The sequence below is a fragment of the Pristis pectinata genome, chromosome 26, assembly GCF_009764475.1.
Source record: "Pristis pectinata isolate sPriPec2 chromosome 26, sPriPec2.1.pri, whole genome shotgun sequence".
Classification (NCBI taxonomy): domain Eukaryota; kingdom Metazoa; phylum Chordata; class Chondrichthyes; order Rhinopristiformes; family Pristidae; genus Pristis; species Pristis pectinata.
Genome location: NC_067430.1, coordinates 9,898,480 through 9,920,290, shown reverse-complemented (window position 1 = coordinate 9,920,290; position 21,811 = coordinate 9,898,480). Strand labels below are relative to the sequence as shown.

General features: G+C 40.0%; 1 protein-coding gene across 1 annotated transcript in view; it reads right to left on the bottom strand.

Moving 5' to 3' along the window:
- Positions 1-5,599: 5,599 nt before the first annotated feature.
- LOC127583495 (CTD nuclear envelope phosphatase 1-like) overlaps positions 5,600-21,811 on the bottom strand; it is a 42,856-nt gene continuing 26,644 nt past the window's right edge. Inside the window, exons 7-8 of the mRNA XM_052039539.1 lie at positions 16,525-16,609; positions 5,600-11,951 (exon numbers count right to left, since the gene is read on the bottom strand). Of these exons, the coding sequence (XP_051895499.1) occupies positions 11,891-11,951; positions 16,525-16,609 (146 nt within the window). The 3' untranslated portion in view covers positions 5,600-11,890. The remainder of the gene's footprint in view (positions 11,952-16,524; positions 16,610-21,811) is intronic.

The following is a 21,811-nucleotide window of genomic DNA, read 5'->3' as shown; positions in this document are numbered from 1 at the left end:
TCATTGGTCAGCTTTTAATAGAACAAAGTGCAGAAATCTCCCAGAGACAGAGGCTTTAGATTAACATTCATAATTTTTGAAGTATTTTTACGCCTTTTTAAGAATAAATAATATTTAATGAATTCTTTATTTCACTTTTAATAGTCTTTAAATGTTTTTGAATGTTAGTGACAATTTAAAACAGTTAATATCTCTGACAGTAGACTAAAGCTCCATTTCCCAGGTTTGCTTCTGTCAGGGCTGGTTCAAAGGCAGGGCCTCTGCACTACACTGCCCGAGACCCAATCACTGCAGAGGTGATGCCATTTGATGTTGGAGCTCGAAGGACCAGAGATTGAGGATTTGCATCCAACCCAGTTAAGTGCGTCCTTACAGGTAGCTCAGTCAGACCGTCCAGTGAGTCCAGACAGTGGGTTCAGTCCGGCATGATTCAGCCCATTATCCTTTTGTCCTTCTAGGGCTCCATGTTAGCACCTTCAAGTTTATTGCCATAAACATACATACCCAGGGTATAAATGCCATGAAAATTAGCTTTTTTCCAGCAGTAGCACAGTACATTACAAACAGGACAATCATAAATTTAAATTAACATAAATTATTCATAATTTACACAACAAAATAAAAATAAACATAGTGACGTTAGTGCAAATTGAGGGAAATATAGTCTGAGGTAGAGTTAAGGTTTTTCAGAACCTGTTGGCAGTGGGGAAGAAGCTGTTGTTGAACCTGCATCCAACATTAAAGAGAAAAATATCTTGCATTCCTTTAGTGCCTGCCACGTCCTTAGCACTTTATGGCCACTGAATTACTCGTTTAAGGTGTAGTCCTGATCCCCCCACTAGCACCGACCATCGAGCACCCATTTACACTAATGTAGAAAATATTGCAACCAAATTGCACATGGGAATATCCCTCAAACAGGAATTAAATAAATGGATAAATAATCTGTCGATTGGGGCAAAAACATTGGCAAGAGATTTGCTACTATTGTTTGAAATGATGTCACAGCATTGCTTACATCCATCTGGCAGGGGCAGATAGTTTGAATGGTATGAAACATAATCTGTGTTTTCCTATCCACAGTTTCTCCCTGCCCTGCTGACTTTGGATGCAGACTGCACCCAAGAGACAGCACTTAATGGTTGGCATGGACATGGTGGGCCGAAGGGCCTGTTTCTGTGCCATTTGACCATGACTTTGGTCAGTGCAGTGGTTTTTGCTAGTTGGCTGCCTGTTTGGATTTTACATTTCTCCATCTCCATAGAAACATCTGTCTCCTGAAATGACTCTGGCCCCTTGCCAGCAGGAACAAGCAGGCAACCAGACCAGTACCCATTGAACTGGCTGCAAGATCAAATTTCAGCAAGGTTCATGTGACTATCGAGCTTCTGAATAAGCCCAGAGCACAGAATCATACAACTGTGTGCTGTAAATACTCCCCTAAATGTGAACCTTGTAGGGTAGAGTCACAAAAATACACCAAACATCACCAGTAGTTTAAAAAAACATGGATCATGCCAAACGTCTTTTTATTATGTGGGTGACCCAGTGGCTCAGCTGGTCGAGCTGCTGCCCCACAGCTCCAGCAACCAGGTTCAATCCCGACCTCTGGAGCTGCCTGTGTGGAGTTTGCACGTTCTCCCTGTGACCGTGTGGGTTTCCCCTGGGTGCTCTGGTTTCCCAAACTGTGTGGGTCGGTAGGTTAACTATCCACTGTAAATTGACCCTGGTGTGTAGGTCAGTGCTGGAATCTGGGGGGAGGGAGTTGTTTTATTCTTCCCACATTCCCAACAACTGGGGTTAGTATAGATGGGTGGTTAATAGCTGGCATAGAGTTGGTGGGCAGAATAGCCTGTTTTCATGCTGCATGACTCTACTAAATCCCAGAGAAGTGCAGTTTCTAAATCATAGTAGTGGAAGCCTTTACAACTCCAGAAAATACTGCTTAGGCAAAGTCCATGGAAAGGAAACAGAGTCGATCTTACAGGTTGCAGACCGTGTTTTGGGCTGAGCTCACACCGATGATGATGTATGGCCTGCCATTGGCTACATGGTTGCTTGCTTAATCTATTAATGTCATGGTTCACCACACAGTCACTGCAACCACCAATGGACTAATAAAAATGACAAGCATTAGTATCTAAGGGCCCGCTGTTATCCAGAACACAGCAATGACCGATTGGCTTTATATTTTTCAATTGATTCAGTTTTCCCCTCAGCGTCCCTGAAAGCACTTGTTCTTGCTTTATTCCCAAAGGCACTCCTCCCGACAGCATGCTCATGTGGATGTTCTCCTAAATTGTTGGTAGGCTAAAAGAAAGAATTACAGGGAATTATACAAAGCCAAATCCTACCTCCAACATATGTTCATACATGTGTATTTTAAAGGCACAGAAGTGTTACCTTCTGACTTCAGCAAGTCTAAGGCCACCGTATAACTTGATTAAAATAAAAACAGAAAATACTGGAAATGGGCAGTAGGTCAAGTAGGATCAGTGGGGAGAGAGAAGCAGTTAACGTTTCAGATGGGTGGCATCATCAGAACAAGCTGGAAATACTTTGCAGGTCACAGTGTCGACTGAAATTTAACTCTGCTCATCTCCGTGGACGCTGCCTGACCTGCTGAGTACTCCCAGCATTTTCTGCTTTTATTTCCAGCATAATTCAACTCCTGATCACACTGGGAGCAGTTATTTTCTTACTTAGACCTCCTCTACTGAATCCACACCACTACTGAAAACTGGCAGAGATGTTTTGATATTTTTGATTGAAAATTGATGGTGGCATGACTGCAAACTCCCAAATCGTGTATGTGGCACAAACTATAAATCAGGGTCACACAGCACAGAAACAGGCCCTCTGGCCCACATCTTCCATGCTGAGATTGTTCCTATCTATGCTACTGCCATTTGCCAGCATCAGGTCCAATATCCTTCAATGCTTTGCCTAGTCAGGTGCCTGTCTAGATGCCTCTTGTACATTGTGATTGTATCTGCTTCCATCACCTTGTCTGGCAAAAGTTCTAGATATCAAACATTGTGTGTGTGAAAAACTTTCCCCTCTGATCTCCTCTAAACCTCCTCCTTCTCACTTTAAAACATTGCCCTCTTGTTTTAGACACCCCCACTATGGGAAATAGATTCTTACTACCTAGCCTGTCTATGCCTTTCAATTTTATACACCTCTTTCAGGTCACCTCTCAGCCTCCACCACTCCAGGGAAAGCAAATCCCACCTATCCAATCACTCCATATAAGTAAAGTCCTCCAATCCAGGTAACGTTCTGGTGCATCTCCACCACACCCTCTCCAGCTGCCAAATACTATGGTCCATGTTGTATTACAACTTTGCAGACTCATTCAGTGTTTGATACTCAACTGAGCAATAATGAAGAGTTCCTTTTTTCTGCATTGATAAACAATGTGCAAACATTTCCTGTGTTATTTTAGATACTCATCTGACTTCCACTGAATACTATTCTCATGACAAAATCTCCAGTAATTTATTTGCTCTGCTCAATTCAGCGGATACTTACAGGCAGCCCTGGTAGAAGTTGCTGAACAGAACCATCCACTGCTTAGTACATTTTGTCAGTGAGCTGTTCTCCATACTTGAGTGTAGTTTTGGGGCACATTATTCAAGCTTGGCAGATTAAATTGCCACCTTACTCAAACTGAATTGTTGCATTTGCTTTGGATACAAACCCTCCATATTCACAAGCTGCTCGAGCCCACAATGCTTACCTCTGAGATTTGCACAACTCGATTACAAATGGCAGAAATCCCGATACCTGACTTATTTCACTTTCCCACATACTGAAGGGAAATGGTGGATATTTTGAGTTGGCTAATACAGTCCTATAGATGGTGTTTCAACAAAGGTCTTGTTCATCTAATCAGGTGGACAAATATAATCCCACGACAATCTTCCTAGAACTGGCACACACCACCTGAGAGGCTGGTGGGGGGGTGGGTGCAGAGGGGATGGTAGCAGTGGATCCAGATTTCAAAAGGACACTTGACATGCACTTGAGGAAAATATACGTGCAGGACTATACAATCGAACGATGGGAGAGACTGGGTTACTGGACTACAAAACCAGATGGGCTGAATAGCTTCCTGCATAGTAATGACTCTTTGCAGAACAGTAGGGAACAGTAGGGATGGTTAGCAGGCAGCCTAGACACATCTAATCACTCAACCAGCATCACTGAAGTTAGCTAGCTGGCGCTTTAAGGTCATTGCTGTTTGTGGGACATTACTGGGTGCAAGTTTGCTACCACATCAGTATAATGACCATGAAGCACTTTGGGATGAGGCAGGTGCAAAATAGTTCTTGGTCAAGGAGTTATGCAGCACAGAAACAGGCCCTTTGTCCCACCAACTCCATACTACCATCAAGCACCCATCTACACCATTCCCATTAACTCCCATAGTTTTTAAACCACATACCCAAAGACAAAGAGTCATATGGCACAGAAACAGGCCCTTCTGCCTAAATGGTCTATGCCAACCAAGATGCCCATTCAAGCTAGTCCCACTTACCCACAGGGAAAGGGGTAACTTGATGGCCAACTAACCTATCAATGCACATGTCTTTACGATGTCATTAATTTTTTTATTATTCTTGTCCCAAATTCAGGTTTGTCATCTCTCTTCTCAGTGGTCTGTGTATCATGAGTTTAATAAATTCAACTCATGATAGTGTTTTTCCCTTGGAAACTGGACCAACTATCTGCATCTTTTGTAGGTACCTTTTACAGTTTGGAACAAACAGGAGCCTTCCAGATTCCTTTTAAACATCATGATCCTGAATGCATGCACCTTAGGTTGAACAGTTTCCCACTAGTTGTGGGAAAGTCAGGTCATTGATGTAGCTAGCTGACTTCAATTTCTGATCAAAAATGACCCCCACATACTGACAATGGAGTAATACTATTCAGTGTTAAGGGAAAGTGATAAGATGGTCTCTTGTTGTTGTGCATTGCCTGTTTGATTGTTCATTTGTTGTTGGAATAAATCTTGATATCTACAGAAGATTGTCTTTCTCCACATTTGTACTTGTGTAATTTATGGGCCTGGAGTTTATTAGATTATCCTTAGGATGTGATAAGTTACTTTATAAGTGCAAATTCTTTGACTCCAATTTAAGAGCTACACTTCAAAAAAAAATAAAATGGCAATTCATCCTAAATGAAAACGTTAATGAGAATAAATGCCAACCAAAACTTGTGTTCCCCTTCACATTAGAAATGTAATGACCTCTCTCAAAACCCAGTGATCATCCTTCTCTAGTGGGTACAGCTTTTGACTTCTGTCCTAGATGCTGTGTGGACATGCTTTATTTTTTGGCTGGCCAAGGAGATATCATCTGTGGAGCTGCCAGGAAACTGGTTATCAGAGTATAATTAAGTTGCCCTGGACTAATATTCACTGCATGATCACTACAAACATGGTTTGACAATATTCCCCTATTCAGGGGAATTATACCAGGTTATATTAGCAATAACTAAGAATCCTTTTGGTCCAAGAAACATACTCAACTAATTAACATACATTGCAATACAAAATATGACAGGAAAAAGTCATTTCAGTTTTTTTCATTTATTCTTCTCTTGAAGATCCAAGTTTGTTTGGGTTTTGGCATTTGTAAATAAATTTCAAAATACATCATTTTAAAAAACACTGCCTCCATTCATCAAGTAATAGCAAAGTTATTAATATCCAGCCAATGGCCTTTAATAGATATCAGCATGATTAGGTCATGTTTAAACATACAAAAATATTTTGCACTCTTTGCATGTAAAGTGATACAAAAACTTGTCTAGCTTCAAATCTCAATATAAACAGAATGTGAGCTACAGAGGAACAACCCACATGCATCAAGAGGACTTCAGACCATAGCCTTTTGTCTGTTCAAATTTATTATTTTCATTAGGCTTGAACATATTGGTGTTATTATCCTATAAAAAAAAGTGCACATGAATTGGCGATGAACTCACCAACAACAAACCTGCAACTTGTTGCTCTGGTCTATCAGCAAGATTGTCAGATTTGAACAGTAATTTGCGCTACAATGCCTTGCCAGATTAATATTCAACTGAAAATTCCCACCTCATTTCATCTAGTATGGTCGAGTGTCAGCTTAGGTGTGACAATTCTGGCCCATGAAGATTAATGCTTCCTCAGGAACAAGAAAAACAATCTTCTAAAGGAGAAGTGGATTCTAGGTAGAGCCATGAGGTGGTAAGGGTTAAGAGGCAAACTTTACAGAAACTGGAGGTGTCAAAGTGGAGAGTTGTGGGGAGGATGATCTTGTCAGGTGGCACAGAAATAGCTCAAGTATGTGATGGAAGGGGTGACACAAATGAGGCAAGTCAAAAAGAACATTCAGTGAAATTAGGCTGAAGGGGATTTAAAAAGTTAAGCAAATAAAAGGCCAAGTAGAGTTAAATGAAGGCAGGAATTTTGAAACTTTGGGAAAATCAACAATTTACAAGGATAGGTCTTATAAAGAGACAAAGTGCAGAAGGCTGGATAGGTTTGCATTTTGCGGAACCCGTTTGTTAATCTATTTTCATTATTCTGATGTGTTTTTCTTTTAAAAGGAAGCAAGATTATTCACTGAAATGAGCAGGAAACTTTGAAATAAATGCAGCAAAGTGTTGCAATTTCACCGACAATGGATCGCCACCAATGTTTCAGGTGACACCTTTGCTCTAAATATAATTGCTAAAACATACATTTTTGAAAAGGTCCATCAATCTACTTACTATACAATGCCATCATTTGTTTCACTGACATTTGTTAACATCCAGTTAAAGCTAATCAGAAAGGAAAACCGTTTTTCAGACCACATTATGAAAATCGAAGTGACACAGCTGATCAGTGGCTTATTACAATACAGAGGTTCTTATTATATGGAGGTTTTCAACATCCAGTTTTGAATTACTGCAACAGATTTTCTATTTTATCTCAACTATGCAAACAAAATCTTCATTTCTTTGGTTCATCCTTAATGATTAATGGAAAACAAATTGCATTTAAACCATAACAGAGTGGGAAAGAAGGGAACTCCAGAACAGGTCACAACTTAATCAAGGCAGGATACACAACTTTAGGACATGGGACTAAAGTGCTAAAACAAGTTCAGAAATATTTCTTTACTTCATCAGAAGAATGGGAGAGTGAGGATATTGAGAGGCTAGGCATCTATGGGCATCTCCATCCTTTGCATTACAAATTCTAAATGTTACTGAAATGAGGCCGAGTGCTACAATGAATTTGTAATGTTACAAATGAGACTTTGAAATAGAAATAATTTAAATTATTTTTACAATACCATTCAAGCACAGGAAAAATTTACACAGTTCTTATAGAAAGAAAGTGATTTGTCAATGGAAAGTACAAAGTTACTGGTTTAGATTTACTCAAATTAGTAAACTTCTTAAAAAATACATGCATCTTTTGAGCACCTTCTACAGGTCAATTCATTTTTCCAAACAATCAACCAGCAGACAATATATTAGCTAGCCAGCACCAGGGGAATATAACTACACACGAGAAGTTATTGAAAGTCTAGCTCCCTCCTACCTGCTCCACATCCATTACCTTCCCCATTCACTGTTATTACAGCTAGGTTTTACAGGTGCTAGCAACTAACTTTTAACTGAGCCAAGTATTCATGAGAAGCAACATCAATGAATCACAATCTGAAGTCCCTCAATATCTACCCAGTGTGCACCTTCCAGGAATGAATCATCAGGATCTGGACCATTCTGCCTTTCCACCACCAAGGCCGCTGAAGATAATTAAAGCAACTCCGGCAAGGATCAGCCTGAACTGATTGTGGAAGTACAATGCAATTACCCACTTAATCATCCAGGGCAACATTACCCAGAGAAAGACTAGAGGCCTTGAGCCTCTAAATCAATTAAAGTCTTAACTTCCAACTAATCTCACTTAAGATAATGTTTTAATGGGTCTTTGGAAGGTCACCATTAAAGCAGATCTACTCCTCAAGAATCCAGCCAGTCAGATGCAGAAAGCCAATTGTACAGCTAGAAGGATTAAGACCTGATGATTTAAAGGGACAGAGCTAAAACTTTTATACATGGTGGAAACTATTAAAGGTGATATTCTCAGATGGAAATGCCACAAATCTCTTCCAGACCATGTTCTGACATACCGTTGGGGTTTTGATGTATATTGCTATTGAATGGTCAAGTGGTGCTCAATGGCAAATCATAAGTATTTAATTAATTGTGCAAGATTGCAGAACTGCTCTTTAATCCTGACGTAGGTCAGAGTTACATCTATATTCTTCAGTTATAAATACTCAAATACAAAAAGGTAATTAGCATTTTCAGCCATCAGAATCAATTTATAAAATTGGTATAGCTCAAATCCAGTGAAGCACAGCTAGCATTCACCATCACTATAAACAGCTGCACATCCTCAGTGCCATTTTTGGACTAAGAGCACATCAAGCAGGAGCCACTGAACAATGCATTAATTAGCCTGCTGTTTGAATCCAACATAAAAATGCCCTGTATAATTTACATTGACCAATGCAATAGACTGAAAATTAAAGCAATCTAGGCCCTGGTGCCATTTCAGCATCATACACACAAGCACTGGATGCAGGTAATTCCCCTGAAGAAGATTCCTGTTTTATACAATATCCTCCCATTAGAGTATGGCATTTTGAGGCACAAATCAATAAAAAATACTTATTTATGCTTCAATCCAGTTTGGAATAGGTTGAACGAGTTCAATCCAGTTAGTGACATTTTGAACTAATTTAACTCTTGGGCGAGAATGCAACCTGGTAGATTTTAATGGATCAGAGCTCATTTGCCAACTAAAACGATACAGTCAGTAACAGAAAGCAGAAAAATACTGCTAGGTTAGGCAAGATAGCAACACTCCCCAGGAGAACTGTGGTCCATGAAGAAGAGTGAGCTATAGTAAGGGAGATTCAAAGCCTCTTAAAGGGCTAGAAGCAACTGCTCCACTCAATAAAGCAACTTGCTTTCTGGCACTGACTACTGTTCCCTGCAGGTTTGGCAGATTAAAGTCACAATCATGTCAAAAGCCTGAAGCGCCTATTCAAGAACTCAGGATTATTCTTGTGCCTAAAACTGCAGTTGGTCAGATCCATTAAAACTTTACTGTCACCTCCCCCCCCCCCCCCCACCTTCCATCATCACCACCTTCGTAAACCCAGTTTTGAACCCCACCTGTTGCTAGTGTGGTCTAAAACTAAACCCAGAAAATGTAGATGATAAAAAGCTGTAAAAGCATTTTGATTATAATGTACCCAAGTATAAGCATATATTTTTTGTTTTATAAAGAGTTGCTATCATAACCATTTTGCTGAAATTGATCTTTTTTTTAAAATATCCTTTACCAAAATGTTACTTAAAATTCCAGAAAATACTGGAATCAAAATTGTCATTGAAGATCTAACGATTGATGTCTTTTTGAAAAGTTAGGAGGTGCACAATTTACATCAAATTCTTAAAGCCTGAACAAATAAAACTAGGTCAGTTACAAAATGAGCCATTACATTATTATTAAAAACATGCATAGCAATTAGTGAACTGTATTGACAGGTGCTCTTTTGGGCTCTGGTACACACTTCATGCATCATTACAGGTTAGTCCTTTGCATAAATTGTCCTAAGAAAAGGCCATATAAAAACACAAAATGCTGGAAACAGAAATCGAGTTAATGGTTCAAGCTTGAGATCCTTCTTAGAAAAAGGGAGTCACCAACATGAAAAGTTAACTGTTTCTCTTTCCATAGATGCTGCCTGACCTGCTGAGTGCTTCCAGCATTTTCTGTTTTTATTTCACATTTCCAGCATCTGCAGTTTGATTTTTTTTAAACTAAGGCAAAGCCAAATAACTATTGTAAATCCCACCTATGGCTCTACAATTAAAGACACTCAGGTGTTGTAAATGAATCAAGTAACAGCAATGAATTACCCAACTTAAACCACCCCCCCCCCCCAAAAAAAATACCTGCAGATGCTGGAAATCTAAAATAAAAAAGTGCTGGAAATACTCAACAGGTGGTTGCAAATGTGCCCAGACACAAGATTTCCAGCATTTTGTGTTTTGATTTTAATTACCCAATTTTCCTGGTCATATACCAGTGGCAGTTAAATTTGCAATAATGGCTCAAATAACTTCCTCCCTGCTGCAAATTATCTGCCCTTTACTGAAATTGCAAGCTTCCATCCTTAGATAGAACAAGCACAAAATAATTCATCATATCTAGCACCAAACAATGACCAGGAAGGGGTAAAGCCTTTAAACCAGCCAGCACACAACAATGTTTATGTGATCACAAGAGATTCTGCAGATGCAGGAATCTGGAGCAACACACACAAAATGCTGGAGGAACTCAGGTCAGGAAGCATCTATTGAGAGAAATAAACAGTCGACATTTTGGGTCGAGACCCTTCATCAGGACTCATCTCAGCCTTTGTTGGGTACAGCCTACCATAACAGAACATGATTAACTCCCTGGCCCCAGGAATAGCCTTTTGGTCAACCACCACCAACTTGGGATGGGACTATCACCAACAGAGGTATTTAAAATCAAATGGCTACCTCCTGCACCAGAAATTCTATGCATTTATAAAACACCTAATTTAGTCAGAGTGCAATGAATATTTTATCGATTCCAGTCTTCAGCTGTCAAACAAAGTCCTTGCCCTTACTGGTTGAAGCACTTTGTGTTTCCTTGCTACATGCATCTATTATCATTTTACCCATACCCAGAAGTGAAGGTATTCTGATCAGACTTGCAACACCTTGGCATATGAAGAGGGAAAACAAGGGCATTTAGAGTGTGTTACCTCAAATGGAGAGTTTTCTGACTGACAAAAGGGTTCTTACCAGCTGTACAATTCCACTTAAGAGTAAAATGTTTTACAATACCATCACAGTTCAAATGCCAATAGTTACAAAAATGTTCTCTAAAGATTCCCTCACTGACCAACAACACTTTGTATAAGCCAGGACGATATGTGTCAGCTGAACATTCAACTGTGTTCAATTAACAACAAATCCTACCTTCACTTGTTATTCCTATCTCCCTCAATAACAGGTTTAAGGAAAATTACCACTGCCATTAATTACAGAAGAGGTTTTAGGTACATTATAATTAATCTGTGCTCGAGCAGGCCATAAATATGATACAGTTCATCCATTATTGTGCTATAAATGAGATTTTATTCTTCATTTGATATGCAATTATTAATACTGTTGATAAAAGTGGCATTGACAAGTATTCACATTAGGGATCAGTTGTAAAAATAAATCTAATTCCAAACAAAGCCTTGTTCTAGGTTTGTGGTTTAGCACCATTGACAGGGTCGGGCTTGGGATTGGGTTTCCTGGTCAAATCTCAGTGAAAATTGGCATCACATTGAAGGACGGAGCACATTAAAATGAAACTGCTTCCTTTTGTTTTTAAAATCAGGAAGCAGCCTGAAAACCCTGTTTCTTTTGGAGTGAAATTCATTTGTAGTTTCTTTAAAAACATAATCTAATCTTAAAAGGCAGAAGTCTTTGAAAGAAAAAAACCTTAGGCAACCAGAGCAGAATTGAGCTCAAAAAATATCATTTTTATAAACAAAAAGATGCAATGCATCATATGATGCACCATTTCATCACTGAATTTAACGAGTGTAAAATTCACACACAGATCTGATGACACAGAAGTAAGTCAGGTTGTCTTGACTGTTCCACTGAGCTTGTGTCACTTCATGCACACTCAGATCCCCTCCCTGGAGTGCAGTTTTTGCAATGTTCAAAGTACAGAAGGGCATAACTAGAAATGCCTACAAGTGACCATTAGGAAAAGCCTAATTCAACGTCACCATAGTCTGTGTTGGTGCAGATTCCGACTGAGGACGGACCGGACATCTGATGTGAACCTGAAAAGGTGCAGGAAAGAAAAATTAAAATCAGAAGCACAAGCATTTCTAATTACTTACCCCTCCAAACTCACTTCACTAGATTAGACTCAGACTTTTCCCCCTAGAGTGTAGGAGACTGAGGGGTGACTTTATGGAGGTTTATAAAATCATGAGGGGCACAGATAATGTGAATAGCCTGCCTTTTTCCCAGGGCAGGGGAGTCCAAAACTAGCAGGCATAGGTTTAAGGTGAGAGGGGAAAGATTTAGAGAGGACTTGAGGGGCAACTTCTTCCAGAGGGTGGTCAGCATATGAAATGAGCTACCTGAGGAAGTGTAGAGGCAGGTACAATTACGACATTTAAAGATCTTTGGACATGTACATAGATAGGAAAGGTTTAGAGGGACATCAGCCAAAAGCAGGGAAGTGGGACGAACTTAGATGGGCATCTTGGGCAAATGAAGACAAAGGGCCCGTTTCTGTGCTGTATGGCCCTGCAACTCCTTGCCCTATTTTCACCTCTTTTTAAAAAGGTGCATACGAAATAGTCACTGTGCAGTTAAACAAGCATTTGGTTTAAACAGATCCGTGGAATTAAAAAAAAGTTTATTCAGGGCAAGAAACATGGTCAGCAATCTAACCATAATCACATGATGTTAGTTGAGCTAAATATAATAAGTAAGACACCTCAGACCCACAGAACACACATCCTGCACCATGTGGAAATTCCAGGATGCTCCCAGAGTCCTGGACAAACACAGGAGCAGGAAGTGTTGTCAACTGGAAGAGCCTGTGCTCTGGGTTTCAGAGATCAAGCAACAGCTGGTGTCACTATGGTCCACAAGGCTGAGTGCTTTGTGGGTAGCATGTTTAAGGAGAATCACCCTGCTGGGGAGAGTGCTGACAAGACAGAACTGTGATGGCCAGGCAGGTAATTCACAAGACCTTAGGGTTCTTCAGCTTCCAAAACGTATTTCCCCCAAGTTTACTCAGAACAATAAGTTTCTGCTGCAGAGTGGGCCAGATCCAAATCCAAATCCATACCACCATGGCATAGGGAGAAGGATCAAAAGGAGCAAAGGTTATATTTCCCACCCCCCCCCTCCCCCCCCCCCCCACACACACACACAGTTAGGGGAACTGACAGGTGTTCTGCAGTTGCAGAGAGGATCCCAGAATGCTACATTGCCTCCCTAATCCCAGATTTAAGGATATCATCAAGTGGTCACAGAAAGGTCTGAATGGGGAGAGTGAATTAGCAGAGGTCATGGCCCATATCAGTGCCAATAACATAGGCAGAAAAAAGAATGAGGTCCTACAAGCCTTGGTTCTGAATCTCTTTCCTGCTTTACAGAAATAGGAATGAGGTTAAGATCCAGAGCTTTAATAAAAGGTAGTAAACTCCTGATTATTCCCTGTATCACACACCAGTGACCACAGAAATGGGAAGGTAACAGAGAGAATGCACAGCTGGAAAGATGATGCAGGAAGGAGGGCTTTAGATTCCTTGGGGGGATGGGACCTGTTCAAGCCAGAACCTCACAACAGAGCTAGGACCAATGCTCTTAAAAGAAGAAATACTGGCACTATAGGAGAGATTTAAACTAATTTGGCAGGGGGAAAATGACACAGGAAGGTAGCAATGAAAAGAGAAACAAAAAAAAAGTTCAAAAAAGCGACAAACAATCTGCTGGAGGAACTCAGCAGGTCAGGCAGCACGTGTGGAGGAAATGGACAGTCGATGTTTCAGGTCGAGACCCTTCATCTGGACTGAGAGTAGAGAGGAGATAGCCAGTATAAAGAGGTGAGGGGGAAGGGACTGATAGGACTGCTCTGCTGGGAGCTGGCATGGACCCCATGGATCAAATAACCTCCTGTGTCATAATAAGATAGAAAGAATCTATTTGGAATGAAGAAGCAGTCACATCACTGTGACTACTTCTTTGGGCTTTCAGCTGGTGAGGAGGAAGGCTGCAGGGAAACTGCAGAGACCTGTGAAAGCCTCAGAGCACTGATAAAGGGGGGCTTTAACTATCCAAATATAGACTGGGATAGCAGGATAAAAGTGGGAAGGAGGTTCTGAAATGTGTTCAGCAGAACTTTCTTGACCAGTTTCTGCTTCAACAAGGCAGCATTACTAGATTTTGTTCTGGAATATCAATGGGAAACGATTGAGGAAAGAACAATTATAATACCATGAGGCTAAGAATAGCTATGGTAAAGGATAGAAGATGATTCCAAGGTAAGAAAGGTCAATTAAAGAAGAGGCAATTTCAATGAGATGAGCACAAATCTTGGCAAGGCAAGTGTGCATCAAAGCTTGTCAGGCACTGGTATGAGAATTGGAAGAAGGTAGGAAGAGAAGTGATGGGCCAATCGGAGATAAAAGGAAAAATTTACTCATGGATGCAAAAGGGCATGGCTGAAGACTTCACATTAGTCTTCAAGGAAAATGCTGCAGGAGTCCCAACAAAAGAAAATGTAATTGAAATTCTGAATGGACTAAAAATTGGTAGTACTAGAAAGGCTAGTCACAATCAAGATGGAAAAACCACCTGGTCCATATGGGACACATCGTGGGTTTTTGGAGGGAAGGAAGAGAGGAAATTGCAGAGACTCTGACAAAAATCCTCCAGATATCTATGGATTCAGGATGATGCCCAAAGACTGGAAAATTACAAATATCACAACTTTGTTTCAAAAAGCGTGCAGGGATAAACCCAGTAACTACAGATCAATCTGTGGTGGGGAAAATTCTAGAAACAAATCAGGCCCAGAATTAGCAGACACTTGTACAAGTGTGGATTAATTAGAGAAAGTCAGTATGGATTTGTTAAAGGCAGCTGATGTCTAACAAATTTGATAGAAGTCTTTTGACAAAGAAGTGACAAAGGGTCAATAATGGTGAGGTGTTTGAAGTTGTTTACAGGGAATAAAAGGGGATGTAGCAGCAGGGATAGAAAATTGGTCAAGTAGCAGGAAACAGTAATCATGAAAGATATTTTTTTGAGAAGAGAGAAGTGAACTGTGGAATTCCCCTGGGTTCTGTACAAAGACTCTGCTTTTATTAACAAATATTAATGATTTGAGTGCACAGAGTACAATTTCCAAACTTGCAGATGACAAAATGAGGAAGCATAATAAACTATGTGGAGGGTAGTTAAAGTTTTCAAGGAGATACAGGGAGGCTGGTTAAGTGGGTGGATAGGTGACAGATGAAATTTAGTGTTGAGGAATGCAAAGTGTTGAGCACAATTCTAAAAAGGGTGCAAGCACAGAGAACCCTGGGGTGTATATGTGCAGAGTTCATTGAAAGCAGCAGGGTAGGTTTAGAATGTGGTTTAATACATGCACAGGATCCTGGTCTTAGAGGCATAGAGTAGATGTACAAAGGGGATTGTGGTAAATCTTTAAAACATTGCTTTGGTAACAAATGGAGTATCATGTCCAGTTCTGGTACCACTCTTTCAGAAAGATGTGAAGGCTCTGTAGAGCAGAAGTAATTTACCAAAATGATTACAAGGATGAGGAACTTTGGTTATATGGAGAAACTGGGGTTGTTCTCCTCAGAACTGAGGTTACAAAGAAATCTGGCATAAAGTATGTAAAATCATGAAGAATATGCACAGGGTAGGGAGAGAGAAGCTGTTCCCTTTGGCAGAGGGATCAAGAACCAGGTGACATAGAATAAAGATTATTGACAAAAGAACCAACAGTGACAAATGGTTGGGGCCTGTAATACACCATCAGGGATAGAGGTGGTGGAAGATACAAATGTGGTATTCAAAAAGCGTTCATGGATAATTTTCTGAATGAAAAAAAAATTATAGAGCAAACAGGGAAAGGCAGGGACCGGGACTGGCTGGACAGCTGGTATGAACCAGAGAGACCAAATGGTCTCTTTCTGTGCTGCAACTATCCTGCAGTTCCAGTCTTTGGAGGAAGTGAATTCTTGCTGAAATGCCCTCAGCCATTTCAGACGATGCCCAGATATTTTGGTTTAGTAGGCTATTTGATAACAGGAATATTGGGGAAGAAAAATATACTGCCGCAGTTGGACTGGCTCACCTCAACATGTAGGGTACTCATTAACAAACAAAATTGAGCAGTAACTCTAATCCAAAAGGATATGCTGACATGACTAAAGGTTAGACCAAAAGGCTTAAGGAGATCCATGTGAAGCAGAAGTTCAGAACAGTCTGGGTCTGTCTGGCAAATTCTACAATTCATCCTGTAGGTGATGGGGTTACAAGAACCAACCACTGTATCAAAACATCCAATGAAGGGGTAGTACATCAAAAAAAAACTTAGCTTGGCTAATATAGTACAGACTGCAATTGGACCTATATTCATTTTAACTGGTAGATCTCTAATGCGTCTTGAGGTGTTAGCCACCTTCAAAACCATGGCATGTGACATTTTAAACTCAAAAGTTGAGGTGGGGAACACACAAAATGAGAATACTTTGAATAAACTCTTGGCAAGCCATGTAAATAAATTCACAATTATTTAATAACCCTTAAAGTAAAACCAAACCCATCAACTGTGGGTAGCTTGAGAGAAAATAAAATCAAAATTCAGAACCAACGTACCTTAATGCATCAAGCATAGGTAAAAGGTTTAATAAAGCTGTATCTCCAGGATCACTGAACCAGGATTTGATAGGAATAGCATTATCTGTAGGTGTGGGAAGAGAAAGAAAAGAGTAACAAAACTTTCCCAAAGAAACAAGGCCAGGGCAATGTGCCCTCTTCTGTATGGCAGATTACCACACTTCTGCTATCCAAATGTACTCTCCCCTCAAAAAGAGTAAATATATATATTCCACTCATTTTAATGTAAGCAATGTCAAAGTGCTGTTTATAACAACAGACATTACCAATTCACAATTTCTCCTGCCAAGGTTAAATGCAATTTGCCCCTTGCAGGCTACAAACTTAATTGCTAATTGCCATAACAAGACAAATGCCAATTAGAGGTCAACTATGATAGTGGAAGCAAGTACATTGATTGGCAGATGCTTGTAAATTAATTGTTCCACAGACAATGGTTATGACATGGAAGGAGGCCATTCAGCCTGTTAGGAATGTACCAGCTCCAATTGCTAGTCCCATTCCCTGTCCTTTCCCCATGGTCCTCCAAAGTCTTTCCTTTCAGATACAGAGCCAGGTCACTTTTGAAAACTAGAATTGAAGCTGCCTTCACTAATAAACCAGCAGTGTATTGCAGACCAGAATCATTCTCTGTGTTTAAAGAAATCTCACCTCAGTTTTGGTTCTTTAATAAATCCCATGTCCCCTGGTACTTGGTTCTTCTTCGCATAGGAACAGTTTGCTTTTATCTGCTGTCTGTACCCTTCATGATTTTAGATACCTCAATCAGATCCCCCTGCAACCACTTCTAAGAACAACTCCAGCTTCTCAAATCAAACAAAAACAACTACAGACCCTTATATCAACAATGTGCATCCTTTCCTAACATGTGGCATGCAGAAAAGATCACAACACACCAACTGTGGCCAAACCAGTGTTTTATTACGAGGCATCATAACTTGCTTTTGTATTCGGTGCCAACATTTTTAAAGCCCACAATCCCACATGCTTCCTTAACCACTTTCTCAATCTGACCTATCATTTTAAACAAACTATGTACATATACTACCCATTCTTGAATCCAATTTAGAACAGGGCCTTCATTTATAATGCCACTTTTCATTCTTCCTGTGCAGTAGTACACTTGGCACTTCTTTGCACTATTTCTTATAACATAGAAGGAGGTTATTTGTACCATCGAGTCTATGATGGCTCTTACAGCAATTCCATCAATTCAATTCCTTCACTTGTTTTCCTGCAACCCATTCTCTCACACAGACCCATCAACTCCACTCTGATTTTCCTACTGCTCACCTGCAAAAAGGGGCAATTTACAGTAGCCATTAACCTAATAACCAGCAAATCTTTAGGTTGAGAGGGGAAACTGGAGCATCCAGGGAAACCCACATGGTCACAGGGAGAAATTGCAAACTCTAGACAGACAGCACCAGAGGTCAGAATCAAACCCAGGACGTTGGAGCTGTGAAATGGCTGCACTACCATCATCTTGCCTCGTTCACCCATTCCACCAGCCTGTCTGAACTCTCTTGACATCCATTCCTATTGGTCTCAGAATTCACAATGTTCTGTGGCAGGTTTTGTGTCATTTGTGAAACTGTGCTTTGGATACTCAAGTCGGAGTCAGTTAAATGTATTAAGTTTTGGTCCTGTCCCAATCCCTACAGAACTCTACTGCACACTTCCCTTTTCACAACTACTATATTCTGTTATTTAGCCAGTTTTTCCAATCTGTACTGCTGTTGACACTTATATTCCATGGCCTTCAATGTTGATGACAAGCAATTACATGGCAACTTATCAAATATCTTTTGCAAATCTGCATACATATCAACTGCATTTTCCTCACTGACCCTCTCATTCCTTCATCAGAATGTTCTTTACAAATTTATGAAGTTTATTTATTCTTGGCTGACCAACAATGACTAAAAAAAGACCAATGTTCTATCCGATATGCTATAAGCGAATGTGGGACCTTTACGAGCAACTTTTAGAATAATAGGCCAAGAACTGAAGTAGCTACAAAGAGTTATTTATTTCACAAGCAAGATTAACTCAAGAACACAATTTACAGTATCCATTTTCTCCACTGAAAATCTGCAGTCTAAGTTTCTGAAAATAAATAACATTTTCCAGGTGCTGATAACCTCAGGGTTCTTCCACTTCAGAACAAGCTTCCTGTGACAAGGGACTGAAAATTGAATTAAGTATTGCAGACTTGTATGGAATAAACCAGGCACTAAAGGGAGGGTTTGCATCAATTAGCACATATAATTGTAAACTAGAAAAAGTTACAACATTTTTGTGAAGATCGAGGCAATTTGCAAATAATCTACGGATACTGTATGTCACATCAACTTCTACTGGGGGGGTGGGGGGAGAAAGGAGGGGTGGAGGAAACAACTACTTTGTTTAATCATTGGGGTAAAGTTGCCTCCAGAATTAAGAGTTAGAGCTAATTACATGAGAGTTGAAGAGTTTAAAAAAAATGCAAGATTGCTAGAGTACAAAATCCACAGCAATGCCTGGTACTTCGTTACAATTTGTAGCTTATAGTATACAAATCCTATAGATTATCATTCCTCTGTAGTCCTTAAAATATGGTTATGTTATTAGTAGCATTTTATTAATTTTGAGAAAAAACAGAATATCATCTCATCCAAGTTTTGGGCAGCATCCATGGAAAGAAAATCAGAGTTAATACTTCAGATGGAGGATGCTTCATCAGAAATTGGAAAGTGACAGAAGCAGCATGTTTTAAGTTGCAGTGGGAGATGGCAATGTATAGGGCAAGGGAATCTGTCTGATAGGTGCGAGAGGGTAGCCTGGCAATTCCAGTGCTTACAGAATCATCTGGTTGATTGACTAATGAGGGCAGTTAAAGAGGAAACATACAACAAGGAAATGTTAAAGCTGTGAATTACAGGTCAGAGCTATGACTGAGACTGAAACTGAAAGGAGAAAGCTAGAAATATCCAGCAGATCAGGCACCATTTGGATGTGAGAAAACCGAGATCATTGCAGATAGATAATCTACAGTAGAACTGGCCAAATTCTGATACAAACAGAAAAAGCTTTTGCACACTATCTAACCCAGAGTACTACTACACCTCAGTGAAAGGCTGAACAAGATGATATATGACAGATGATACAACGACAAGGCCTCAGAGCAGACAAAACCCTCCTGAGTTATTTAAACATGGTAGAAAAGTACTTCTGACACAGGTTCACGACTTCTAGGAAAAGGAGAGCACACTAATGTCTTTGAGAGTAGAAATCTGACGGGCCTGATTAGGAGGCAAGGTGCCTCCCTCACAATTGCTACATGGAAAGTCATTGCAAGGACCTCCTCACCCAGAGTCTCAATGTGGATTCCACCCATCAAGAGGTACTACAGATCTTCACAATGAGATAAATCTGGGAAAACTGTAGAAAGTAGCATCAATCGCCACATGCCTCTTTCCCCCCCCCCCCCCAATCTCACAAAAGCCTCTGACTTGGTCAACCAAGTTAAAAGAAAGAAATCCTTCTCAAATTTTGCTGCCCTTAAAAATTCATTCCTATCCTAGGTCTGCAAACAATAATCCAAAACTATGGGTTGCTTACAGACCGGCACAGGCAAGGCTGTATCATTACTCCAATCCAATCTTTAATCTTCCAGTTCTACACCTGACTGTCAGATGCAGGGACTCTGTAGGATGAACAGGAAACTGCACAACCATTGTCATCTCACCCCAGAATCAAGGTCACCCCAACTTCAGGATATTGGATTATAGTACAAAAATGTTCTTACATAATGCACATGCAGAGAGAGAGCTACAACTCACTGTTGACTCCTTCACAGAAGAATCCAAAAGGATGGGCCATCATATGACGAGGACGGGACTTGCTAAACATCCATAAAGCAAAAAAAAGTACACTAGAAACCTACCCACAGCAAACACCACCTTCCCTAATAATCAAGGTTCATCTTCCACCTTGCAAAATGTGGATCACTTTTTCCACCTTGGGGCTACCTCTCAGCAAAGGTAAACATCAATGAAAAGATTCATCAGTGCCTTCCATGTGTTAACTCTGTTTTTGACTAACTGAAGGAAAAAGTTATTCCTAGACCTCAAACTCAGCAATAAGCTCATGCCACAGAGCAGCAATGATCCCTACCCTTCTATACACTTCTGAGTCATTGATAACTTACTGTATTTACTTCAAAGCATAGGAGAAATACCACCAGTGCAGTCCACAAACCCTCCAACTTGATTAGCAGGATTAGGTGAATCAATGTCAGCTTGACACTAGATTCAAAATTTAGGTAGGTCATTGGTTTCCATGAAGACCTGTATACAATATCGCAGATGTGGTCTCAGAGCTTTATGTAACTGAAGCAAGATGTTGCTGTTCTTGCACTCAAGTCCTCTTGCAATAAAAGGTCAACATACCTTTTGCCTTTCTAATGGCTTACTGAACATGCACACTAGCTCTATAGCTTGTGTAGAACACCAGCACTTTTCAATCTTTCACAGATTAAAAAAAACTCCCAGTTTTTGATAACCAATGTGGATGATCTCAGTTTTTCCACATTATATTCCACCTGTCACGTCTATCCCCTATCACTTAGCTTAACTATATCACCTTATCTGCATGGTTCATATTGCCACCTAGATTTGTATCATCAGCAAACTTAAATCTATTATGCATGATCCTTCACCCATATCATTGATATAGATTTTGAACAGTTAGGATAACTACACTGATCCCAGTGGGAGTCCACTTGCCAGTCTCCCAATCTGAAAATAACCTGTTCATTCCCATTACTTTATGTTAATGAATCAATCCACGCCAGTATATTATCCCCAAAATTGTGCTGTAATTTTCTTTAATAATCTTTCATGGCCCCTCGTTGAAGGCCTTCTAAAAACCCAACTATACCACCCTCATCGATTCTGCTAGTTACAACCTAAACACTATCAATTGTCAAAAATGACGTCACTTTTGTAAATCCATGTTGACATTACCACTGCCCTGATACTACTTCCTTATTAATTAGATTCCAGCATTTTCCTTATCACTGATGCCAATCTCATTCTGTTTTTCCTTCCTTATCAATGTTTTCTTCCTGCTTTGCAGAGAATGTTATAAGCTTCTTCCTTCGATTTAATATTGTCTTTTAATTTTTCATGTTAACCACAGCAAGACCACTTTTTGGGTTTTTGCCTTAAAAGGGGATATACATTTCTTGTAACCTATATACAATTCTTTGAAAGTTAGCCAT